The following is a 12,184-nucleotide window of genomic DNA, read 5'->3' on the forward strand; positions in this document are numbered from 1 at the left end:
CTGTAGCACAGTAGAAGCTTTTTGTTTAAAAAAAAAAAAATCATTATACTGAACATAATTGTATCTGTCTAGCCAATATCTTTTTTTTTCTTAACTGTCTTCACTTTTTTTAATTGAAAAATGTCCAATCTACATATTTTGTTGTGTTTTATTTGTCTTTGGAGTGTAGTGAGAATTAAAGGTGTAAATTAAATCCTTGTCATGTTTCAATTGAAATCACTCCTGACTGCCAATTTGTACGCTGCAAAATTGTTAAAGAGGGTGATGGGAAGTCCAGTACGTTTGAACCATTCAGGTAAAATGAGTCAATTGCTCCAAACTAAATCAAAGATTCGAAACATGGGTTTTGCACGGAATTAGGATAGTTCAAACATGCGGCACATTTTGTTACATGTTGTGTCTCTTTCTTTTATAAGTTAGATTTCTGGTTCGTTATAAATACATTAATGACTTACATTAATCTGCCTGTTCATACACAATAGAAACAGTTTGAGGAAGAATCAGATATGGGTGTAGTCAGGTATCCACATACTTTTTACCATATAGTGTTGAGATTAAAAGTTCCTGCACATTATTTTTCCTTCTTGCTTTAAAAAAAATTAACCTGTTATTATTTAAAAAAAAACAACTTTTGTTCATCAAATAAGTTTGATGATGCATAGAAACAAATTCCTGGCCAAATTTTTCCACACAACTTAAACGATATAGGCAATGATCTGGCTTTATTTCGCCACGTAACATTTGATCAACTGTCTGAAAAGAAGACACGTGTATTGATCAGGCAGAATGCATGTTTATTTTATACACGTCTTATCACGTTTTCACAGATCAGAAATTAAAAAAAACATTGCTCTGCATTATTGTAAGTAATGTAATGTATTATTGTGTGGATAGAGGCAGTGGAGTGATATTTATTGGAAGGCTCGGTTTTGAGGTGTTCAGAAAAGACTACACTGAAAACTGTTCATAGTCGTAGCAACTTTACTGGGAGTTAACAAAAGTTAATGAACTGGAGGCCAGATTTGTAGTCATTCAATGTTAATGTCACTTAAAACTGATTCATATTCACAAGCAGCGTTTTCAGTATAGTTTTGTCTCACTAAAATTCTGTTCTTGAATTGTGTTTTTATTATAAAATAAAACCACAAGTTCCACTTTATTTCAGAAAAGCATATTGTAACATAAATTATCACAATATCACCCAGCCCTATGTGATGGAGACTTTTAGAAAACATGAAGGTCAGGATTTAGTCAAATAGCCAAAGGATCTCTGCAACAGTACTCCAATAAACTATGGCTTCACCAGAGAGTTGGTGGTTGTTGTTGCTTTTTTTTCTTTTCAGTGTGAAAATGTCATTCAAGTGTTTTCTTCAACTTTCAGTAGCTATGGTGAATACTTCGATATAAATTTGTTCCATTTTTGCTGCCATAAGGCCATGGCCTTATCCTTAAGCACTGCTGGCAAGGAACTGTACCTGTACGCAAACAAAGCAAGTCAGTCGGAAATTTTTTTCAAACATAAAAAAAAGCTTTAATCTAATTACAAAGCAAAAGTCATTCACCTGATTGAATTCATTGCCAACTCCTTCAGCGTGCCTACATTGGCACTCAGACCTCCAATTCCTACAAAGACTTCATAGAAATCATAGGTGAGTCCAGTTGTGCCAAGCAAGGCCGGATCATCGGAGCTCACTACCATGGGATGGCCCTCTGACATTAACACTGCAGCGGGGTGATTTCGCAGATCTGAGACCAGCTTCAGCACCTACAATACATATAAATCCACCACGACATTTGTGAAGAGGAGGACAGGTATCCATATGCACTATATATATACACACACAAAAGCATGTGGACACCTGACCACCATACTCATATGTGCTTGTTGAACATCTCATTACAGATTTCGTCACCCTGTGTGTTTGCTGTTATAATAAGCTCCACTCTTTCAGCTCAGATCATTCAGATACAAGAGCATTGCTGAGATCAGGTATTGATGTTGGATGAGGAGGTCTGGGGTTCAGTTGGTGTTCCAGTTCATGTCAAAGGTGTTCAGTCAGGGTTCTGTGCAGGACACTTGACTTCTTCCACTCCAACTTTAACACACCATGTCTTCATGGTGCTCAGTTTGTGTACAGGATCATTGTGATGCTGGAACAGGTTTCGGTCTCAGTTCCAGTGAAGGGGAAATTGTAATGCTACAGGATACATTCTATGCAACTGTGTACTTCCAACTTTGTTGGGAGAAAAAACACATATGGGTGTGAGAGCAGGTGTCCACATACTTTTGGCCATATAGTGGACCACCACCACCACCAATACCACTTTTTGACCAACAGGGAAAGGGTTCTGGAACCAGTTCTGTTCAGGATTCTTTGAACCTTGGTGCCAGCTAGAGAACTAGCTTTGCTCAGAATCATAGTAAATCAATGATGCATCATCAACGGAGGGCATTGCACAATTCACAACAGGAGTAAACAGTAGCAGCAATATCTCATCTCATCTCATTATCTCTAGCCGCTTTATCCTGTTCTACAGGGTCGCAGGCAAGCTGGAGCCTATCCCAGCTGACTACGGGCGAGAAGAGGGGTACACCCTGGACAAGTCGCCAGGTCATCACAGGGCTGACACATAGACACAGACAACCATTCACACTCACATTCACACCTACGCTCAATTTAGAGTCACCAGTTAACCTAACCTGCATGTCTTTGGACTGTGGGGGAAACCGGAGCACCCGGAGGAAACCCACGGGGAGAACATGCAAACTCCACACAGAAAGGCCCTCACCGGCCACGGGGCTCGAACCCGGACCTTCTTAGTAGCAGCAATATATCAGAGCATATTGATTACCTGCAAACTTTTGTTCTGTTATTACAGATATTTGTTTTCGGTCCATTTTTTCTGAAGATATATCCTTTTCCGTTGCGTTCTCCATTGCTGCACTCTGCGTCCTCTCCAAACTAATGACACGACCATTGATGTCACGGTTCGTGCTGGAAAAAACAGCTATATTTTGCTTCCAGCTGGGAACTAACTTTTCAGGTTTCGAACCAATTTATTTTTGGTTGAAATGCTCTGAACAGTACAAAATTTGGTGCACGAACAAGAACAGAACCCGTTCCCTGTTGGTTGAAAAGGGGTACAAGAAAACTACTCCTATAAAATATGCCTTTAAAGGCTGTTGTTGGGCAGAGTCAATTGAACTTGCAGATTTTCATGCTAATTTCAAAAACCCATGCTCATTAAACTGATAATTATATCATCACTATTTCATGAATAGTCTTCATACAGAATGTAGCTGGGCATTTTTTCTTCAACTGTTTTCTGATGTGTGTGATTCAACTAATCATGGCACATTTGTATGTCAGTATTTTGTGAATAAAGTGATTGATATGTTAGTGGTATTTAAATGGAAGGGACTAAGGGAGCCTATAATTGAATCAAAGGACCCCAAAGACAATAAAACGTTCATATTTAGCTAAATAGCTATAGGGATACGGTATTTGTGTGCAGTCTATTTGCTTCTATTTGCTTTATCAACACTTGATACTGATGCCGTACCTGGTTGGATATAGGACATACTTCCACTGGCACTCCCAGTTTTCTGGAGAGCTCTTTAGCCAGGGGATGGTGTGCCAAGGCAAAACCATGCCCAATATGCGTAGTGTTGAAATACAGAGCATCCAGAATGTTCCTGTCAACATCTGTGCCATATAAGCCTATAAACACACATACACTACAGTATAAACAAGATGATAATCTATATTGTAATATGGATGTATTTAATATGTTTATATCAAAGTAACATTAGGGATTAGTTTATAGTTAAGTGAGTCTCAAAAGTATATAATGCATTCAGATGTACAGTGGTGCTTGAAAGTTTGTGAACCCTTTAGAATTTTCTATATTTCTGCATAAATATGACCTAAAACATCATCAGATTTTCGCACAAGTCCTAAAAGTAGATAAAGAGAACCCAGTTAAACAAATGAGACAAAAATATTATACTTGGTCATTTATTTATTGAGGAAAATGATCCAATATTACATATCTGTGAGTGGCAAAAGTATGTGAACCTTTGTTTTCAGTATCTGGTGTGACCCCCTTGTGCAGCAATAACTGCAACTAAAGGTTTCCGGTAACTATTGATCAGTCCTGCACACTGGCTTGGAGGAATTTTAGCGCATTCCTCCGTACAGAACAGCTTCAACTCTGGGATGTTGGTGGGTTTTCTCACATGAACTGCTCGCTTCAGGTCCTTCCACAACATTTCCATTGGATTAAAGTCAGGACTTTGACTTGGCCATTCCAAGACATTAACTTTATTCTTTTTTAACCATTCTTTGGTAGAACAACTTGTGTGCTTAGGGTCGTCGTCTTGCTGCATGACCCACCTTTTCTTGAGATTCAGTTCATGGACAGATGTCCTGACTTTTTCCTTTAGAATTCGCTGGTATAATTCAGAATTCATTGCTCCAACAATGATGGCAAGCCGTCCTGGCCCAGATGCAGCAAAACAGGCCCAAAGCATGATACTACCACCACCATGTTTCACAGATGGGAAAAGGGGTTTATGCTGGAATGCAGGGTTTTCCTTTCTCCAAACATAACACTTCTCATTTAAACCAAAAATTTCTATTTTGGTCTCATCCATCCTCAAAACATTTTTCCAATAGCCTTCTGGCTTGTCCATGTGATCTTTAGCAAACTGCAGATAAGCAGCAATGTTCTTTTTGGAGAGCAGTGGCTTTCTTCTTGCAACCCTGCCATGCACACCATTGTTGTTCAGTGTTCTCCTGATGGTGGACTCATGAACATTAACATTAGCCAATGTGAGACAGGCCATCAGTTGCTTAGAAGTTACCCTGGGGTCCTTTGTGACCTCACCGACTATTACAGACCTTGCTCTTGGAGTGATCTTTGTTGGTCGACCACTCCTGGGGAGGGTAACAATGGTCTTGAATTTCATCCATTTGTACACAATCTGTCTGACTGTGGATTGCTGGAGTCCAAACTCTTTAGAGATGGTTTTGTAACCTTTTCCAGCCTGATGAGCATCAACACTTTTTCTGAGGTCCTCAGAAATCTCCTTTGTTTGTGCCATGATACACTTCCACAAACATGTGTTGTGAAGATCAGACTTTGATAGATCCCTGTTCTTTGAATAAAACAGGGTGCCCACTCACACCTGATTGTCATCCCATTGATTGAAAACACCTGACTCTAACTTCACCTTCAAATTAACTGCTAATCCTAGAGGTTCACATACTTTTGCCACTCACATATATGTAATACTGTATCATTTTCCTCAATAAATAAATGACCAAGTATAATATTTTTGCCTCATTTGTTTAACTGGGTTCTCTTTATCTACTTTTAGGACTTGTGTGAAAATCTGATGATGTTTTAGGTCATATTTACGCAGAAATATAGAAAATTCTAAAGGGTTCACAAACTTTCAAGCACCACTGTATTTGTATGCATATAGAACCTATAGATCATCTCAGACTGAACAGAAAAGGAAACCAAATACGTTCAAACTTTAAGATGTTCGTTATACTAAAGCTTAAGTGCAGGTCATTTATCACTAATCCATTTTCTATGCCATTTATCCTACGGAGTGTCATGGATGAGCTGAAGCCAATCCCAGTTGACATTGGATGAAAGGCAGGGTTCACCCTGGACAGGTCTCCAATCTATATTGTAGGGCTAATACGGAGAGACACACTCACCATCACACCTACAGGCAATTTAGAGTAGCCAGGCACGGCAAGAACATGCAAACTCCATGCAGACAGGCCCCTGCTGACCAGCAGATTCAAATCCAGAACCTTCTTGCCATGAAGCAACACCACTATCCACTGCATGACCATGGCACCAATTTATCACCAATAAAACAATTTTCTAAGCAATAAGGGTGTATTTGAGAAGGTGTTTGGGTGGTACAATCCTTAATCATACTCAATAATTAAGTTATTCCATGAAATCGAGTCGTACATGAGCTGATAGCCAACGAGGCACGTAGCACCGAGTTGGCTATAAGCCATGTACGACGAGATGGAGTGGAATAATTGTTTTATTCTATCCACATTCACTGGATTTTGAGAAACAGAGCATTTTTATTTTTGGCAAATTCAATAAATAAAAACTTTGTACAAAGCATCTGACAAAATCATTTCTACTTAGAATGTAAACAAACCGGCGAAATAACAGTAGCAATTTGTGAAAAATGCTATAATAATAATAAATATTTCTTGAAAAAAGATATGTTCTTACCATCAAATACTTTTATTCCATATTTTGTTGCTTTTTTTGTATTTTCTGGGTTTTTGTTTTCAAGTAGAGTTTTTATTTTGTCCTCAGTTGGTTCAGCAACACGCTCCGCCATTTTGTTTTTCTCCACTCACGGTATATGAGCTGATAACCTAGTAGTAGAGTAGCCAGTCAGAGCATACGATTGCTCATATCCAGTGAATGTGGATAGAATTCAAAAAAAGATACTTTTTAAACCCTTTTTCAGAAGGAGATTTTAATAGGACAAAACCAAAAATCCATATCCCTGCATTTTTATTGATTGATATTTGTGCAGACCGCTGATTTCAGAGACTGTAATGGGGGAGCAGTTTGTGTACAAATATGTGATTTACATTTTTTTGACTGAATATTTCTGATGAGATTTACCTGGTGTTATCATATCATACTGCTATTATTCCCAATGACATTCATCTAATGAACTCTTCAAACTGCAGTCTATTCAAACTAGTCACAAGTACCTTCATAGTTATTTAAGCACTGCTTTTATTGGATGCTCTATTATCTGTCATTTTGTTAATGCAGCTCTTGCCATCTAGAGCTCTGATATGGCATGTATCAGCCAGTACCAGGTCTCAGACAGAGCATGAGTCCCTTATGTGCACATTAAAGAAGGTGCAGGAAACTTTGGCACACATCCAGAGCTGTAGGATCTTGGCTGTGAGTGTGTGGACAGGAAAACACACAATGAGGCATTACATAACACTGGAGGAACTGGGGTGTACATTGCTGATGCCCCCATAGGTAAAGTGTGAAAGTGCTCTCGAGGGTGACCCTGTGGTCCAAGCCCAAATCAGAACAAGTTGGGACGGTATGTTCAAATTGAAGTTAAACCTGAAAACAATGATTTGTAAATAATATTTGACCTGTATTGCACTCAAAGCAATACAATAGCACATTATGTGATGTTTTACCTCATGAATTTTATAGCTTTTCAGAATAAACACTTATTTTAATTCTGATTCTTGCAACACATTTCAAAAAAGTTGGGACGGTAAAGCATTTACCACTTTATAGTGTTTCCACTCCTTCTTACAACACTTAAAGGCGTCACGCAGTGGCGATAAAAGTCGCATTATTCTGCACCAGAATGCTTTCGAGATTCGAAATAAATTGACCGTTGATTTTTCAAAAGCTTCCCGCGGTTGTAATCAGTCCTTATTTGATCATGCCCATCACTTGAAATTTTCCGCGTTCGCAGCGCCCCCTCTCGGTCAATGGAACAGCTGCGTGACGTCATACCAGTAACCACTCGGTGCAGTTGCAATGGCGGACACACCAGAAAATAGGAGTGATGCTGAGGAAATTAGCTTTGATTTTACTGATACAGAAGAAGAAAATGGCCCACAAGTAGAGATTTTGACAGCTGAATGTCCTGGTGGTATCCAGCATTACAGATTTGAACCTGAGCGCTCACCTTCAGAAGAAAATGAGGACAGTTCTGACGACGACAGAAACGAAGACGGGCGACTTGAAGACTTGTTTTGGTTGGTTTCTCTGACTAAATCACTACTTGTGTGTATTTTTAAAGACCATTTTCACTTGAATTAGAATGCTGTGTGATTAATCTATGATTATGTGTAATACTGATAGCTGTAGGGGGTGAAAGTATAGCTAGAAAGATTGAATTCTAGCAACTTGACAGCTTGCGATCTCGCGAAATGCAGTGGGCCTTCTGATACAGTAGACCCCTTGATATTCCAGTTTTCATCATTTTCCTTTTATTGCGGTTGATTTTAACTTGATATTCAGTATGTTATAGGCTGGGAGTATTGAGCCTTGTATTGTATTGTTTAGTAAACGTACAATCGTCAGTAATAAGTGATAATTATTAGTTAAAGGCAGCTCTGTGGCATAAATCTTTCAATTAATCTTCTGTCATCCATTTGCTAAAATTATGTGCCACATGTGTTATCAAGACAACACTTCATGTGACAAAGAAAGATATGACAAATACATAAATGTATGAAAATCATTTTGTACAATTAATGATTGATACATAGAAACACTTAACACATATGTGTGGCAGCGGGGGCGTGGTCAAGCGCCAGTCTGTGACAGGAGGGCGGAGCCAGGGAAGGTGAGTGGCAGAATCATTACACCTGACGGTAATTAACCTGTGTTTTCCCAGTAACCGCGCCCTATTTAAGGAGACAGAGGGAGAGCAGAGAAGAGCTCATCCCGGGACAAGAACACAGTGTGTGTGTGTTTCGCTATCAGATTAAAACTGGCGGCTATACTGAAAAGTCTGGCAATAAAAAGCCTATTTGCATCTGAAGCGTTGTCCTGCCGTCCTCTGTGCTCCACCCACACTTCAGAGAGCTCTACAGTGGTGCCAAAACCCGGGACATGGTGGAGCACCAACCTCGCAGCCCCATGGAATCCTCCCCATTCGCGGACCTGGTCCACGCCCTCACCACGGCTCAGCAAAGCCAGCACCAGGCGCTCGTCACGCTCCGAAAGGAGCAAGAGCGGCGCTTCGAAGCCCTGGTGCTGGCCCAGCAGGAAGATCGCGAGGCGTTCCGGCATCTCGCGTCGGCGGGGTCCACCAGCGCCCCGGCCTCGGGCCCGTCTCCCCTCACCGTGACCAAGATGGGCCCGAAGGACGACCCCGAGGCGTTTCTCACATTGTTCGAGCAGGTCGCCGAAGCCTCGGGGTGGCCGATGAAGCGGCGCGCCTCCTCCCCCTCCTGACGGGAGAGGCGCAGCTGGCCGCGCTATAACTCCCCGCCGGCTGGCCTACGCGGACCTTCGCCGGGCCGTCCTCCAGCGCGTGGGGAGCCCTGTGATGACCTGGCGACTTGTCCAGGATGTACCCCGCCTTTCGCTTCTAGTCAGCTGGGATAGGCTCCAGCTTGCCTGCGACCCTGTAGAACAGGATAAAGCGGCTAGAGATAATGAGATGAGTTAATAAATGTAGTAATAAAATATCCACAGATTGTAATGATATTGATATGAAACTCGTGAAAAGTATTATTGGGGGGATTTCTAAACCATTAACATACATCTGTAACTTGTCATTTCAAACCGGTACATTTCCAAGCAATATGAAAATAGCAAAAGTAATTCCAGTGTATAAATCTGGGGACAAACACAACTTCACAAATTACAGACCTGTTTCTTTCCTTCCTCAATTCTCCAAAATTCTTGAAAAACTATTTAATAACAAATTAGATAAATTCATTGAAAAATACAAACTACTCAGTGATAATCAATATGGATTTAGAGCAAATAGATCAGCAGAGATGGCACTAATGGAATCAATTGAAGAAATCAGTAACTCTATAGATGATAAAAAATATGTCGCTGGGATATTTGTTGATCTTCAAAAAGCTTTTGATACTATTAATCATGATATATTAATTAATAAGCTGGACCAATATGGGATAAGGGGAGTTGTATTAAATTGGATAAGAAGTTATTTGAGCAACAGGACACAATTTATGAAGTTGGGTGACTCTGTGTCAACTCGTTTGAATATTGATTGTGGTGTCCCCCAGGGGTCAGTATTGGGTCCTAAACTGTTCATTCTTTATATAAATGACGTGCAATGTATCAAAGATATTTAAGATGATATTATTTGCAGATGACACAAATATGTTTTGTTCTGGAACAAATTTACATGAGTTAGAAAACATAATCTCTTCAGAAGTGTGCAGGTTAAAAAGTTGGTTTGATCGAAATAAATTATCATTAAATCTGTCTAAAACAAAAATCATGTTGTTTTATAATTATAAAATAAATAAAGCAATAAATGTACAGGTAGGTGGTATTGATACTGAAAGAGTTTCTACTAATTAATTTCTTGGGGTAATAATAGATGATAGAATTACTTGGAAATCACATATAAAATGCATACTAATTAAACTATCAAGAAGCATATCTGTTTTGAGTAAAGCTAAGCACGTCCTGGACTATAATTCACTCCGCATTCTTTACTGTTCCCTGGTTTTACCGTACTTAAATTACTGCTCAGTGGTGTGGGGAAATACGTATAAATGTTCACTTCATGCAATAACTATACTTCAAAAAAGAGCTATAAGAATAATTCATAGTGCTGGTTACCGAGATCATACTAATTCACTATTCTTAAATTCAAAATGTTTAAAATTCAGGGATATTATAGAATATAAAACTGCCTTAATAATGTACAAAGGAATTATAAAGTACCAAGGAATATGCAAATGTTCTCGGATAGAGAGGGGGGCTATAATTTTAGGGGGAAATTGAAATTTAAAATTCGCAGTGCTAGGACAACGTTAAAAATCTGCAGTATCTCTATTCGTGGAGTAAAGCTATGGAACAGTTTGAATGTGGAGCTCAGGAAATGTACAACTATAAACCAGTTCAAAAAAAAGTATAAGGAACAGATCTTTATGAGGTATAGGGAGGAGGATTTACAATAACATTCTATTGATAATACAAGTGTAGACATGTGTATATGGGTACGTACGTGTGTGTGTATATATATATATATATATATATATATATATATATATATATATATGCATAATTATATTATGGGTGTCTTTGTACATATGGATATGTGTATAGTTATAGGTATGTGTATATTTGTATATGTATGTACTGTATATATGTATTGCATGTGTGTGTATACTATGCATCACATAAGTATCTGTATATATGATTGCTTTGGTCGATATTATACCATGTTGGTAAGTCTTGGTATGTGGGTATGTTTTCTTTGTTGTTGTTGTTGTTGTTGTTGTTTTTGTATATATAGTTTATTATGGCGGAAAGTGACATTTGATTAGCGGTGGTATAGAGGGTTAGGATTTGATAAGTTATTTACTTCTTCCTAATCCTTTCCGAACATTATTATGTTACTGCCTTGTGGCTACGCTATTCTGTTTGTTTATGACGATGTTTTGATTATTGCAATTTTATCTTTGTATCTTCTTTACTGTTCGGAATAAAGAAATCAATCAATCAATCAAAGCCAGATTAGAAGCCGCACTCACTTGGTGAGTTTGGATACACAAGGAGAACCACGTGGGTCAACTTTGCCAGGTGAGATATTAATGATGCATTTCTAGTAACTTCATGTTACTTATGCACTTTTTGTTTTACAGACGTACCAGAGTCATAAAATTGTGCCTGAAAGCCTCCCAGCACAGACAGACTGGAAGTGATGCCGGACGGAACTCAGTGGGGTTACAAATATCTCAAATGGAGCAGTGCAATAGAGATATGACTTGAGAATTGTTGCAACTTAAGAAAAAAAATACTGGAAGCTGATTTAACTTGATAAGATTGTCAAAGTCTGTGCCTTGTGCCTCCATCATTTTTCCTTCTTATTTGAATGACGTGAAACAAGATTTAAGACAGTATTGCCAATGCTTTGTCTCCTTATAATCATATCTTCTCTCTCCCCTGCTTTAATCCAAAGGACACCCCCCCCCCCCCCCCAAAAAAAAAAAAAAAAAGTACAAGCGATACAAAAATATAGAGCAAAATATGCAAATACAATGACCCTTGAAATGAGAATCTGGTCCACTGAATCTTTATTCACTACTGAGCCAAGAGACTAAACTTACACAACTGCCCCATGTCAAAACCCTTCACTTCCCCATGTCAAAATCCTTTCCCATGTCAAAACCCTTCACTTCCCCATGTCAAAACCCTTCACTTCCCCATGTCAAAACCCCTCACTTCCCCATTGTGTAGTAGCACATTTGGTCAGCTGAATAAGTCACGCCATTATTTCTCCCATGGACATTGACAATAGGGGAACACAGTGAGTCATAAGATCCTAAATATGTTCACAAGAACTTCCACAGTTGCACATTCTTCAGTTTACCATCCTCCATTTTGAGTTGCTAAACAGAGGCGGACCCTGAATAATATA

At 39.1% G+C, this 12,184-nt stretch overlaps 1 protein-coding gene across 1 annotated transcript; it reads right to left on the reverse strand.

Moving 5' to 3' along the window:
* Positions 1-1,097: 1,097 nt before the first annotated feature.
* On the reverse strand, positions 1,098-5,876 carry LOC132869946 (adenosine deaminase 2-A-like). The gene is made up of 5 exons (XM_060903513.1): positions 5,814-5,876; positions 5,682-5,712; positions 3,565-3,722; positions 1,563-1,765; positions 1,098-1,475 (listed from the first exon to the last, which is right to left on the reverse strand). The coding sequence occupies exons 1-5, from the start codon at positions 5,874-5,876 to the stop codon at positions 1,385-1,387; spliced, it is 546 nt and encodes a 181-aa protein (XP_060759496.1). The 3' UTR covers positions 1,098-1,384.
* Between the last annotated feature and the right edge of the window lie 6,308 nt (positions 5,877-12,184).

Source organism: Neoarius graeffei, chromosome 21 (assembly GCF_027579695.1).
Source record: "Neoarius graeffei isolate fNeoGra1 chromosome 21, fNeoGra1.pri, whole genome shotgun sequence".
Classification (NCBI taxonomy): Eukaryota; Metazoa; Chordata; class Actinopteri; order Siluriformes; family Ariidae; genus Neoarius; species Neoarius graeffei.

What these genes read in the sequence shown, in the direction of transcription:
- LOC132869946 (XM_060903513.1), bottom strand. Translation starts at nt 5,876, where the DNA reads ATGGTCATGCAGTGGATAGTGGTGTTGCTTCATGGCAAGAAGGTTCTG. An exon ending in AGATTGGAGACCTGTCCAGG is followed by an intron (nt 3,723 to 5,681) that starts GTGAACCCTGCC and finishes GTGTGTTTATAG; the next exon opens with GCTTATATGGCACAGATGTT. An exon ending in TTGGCAATGAATTCAATCAG is followed by an intron (nt 1,476 to 1,562) that starts GTGAATGACTTT and finishes GTTTGCGTACAG; the next exon opens with GTACAGTTCCTTGCCAGCAG.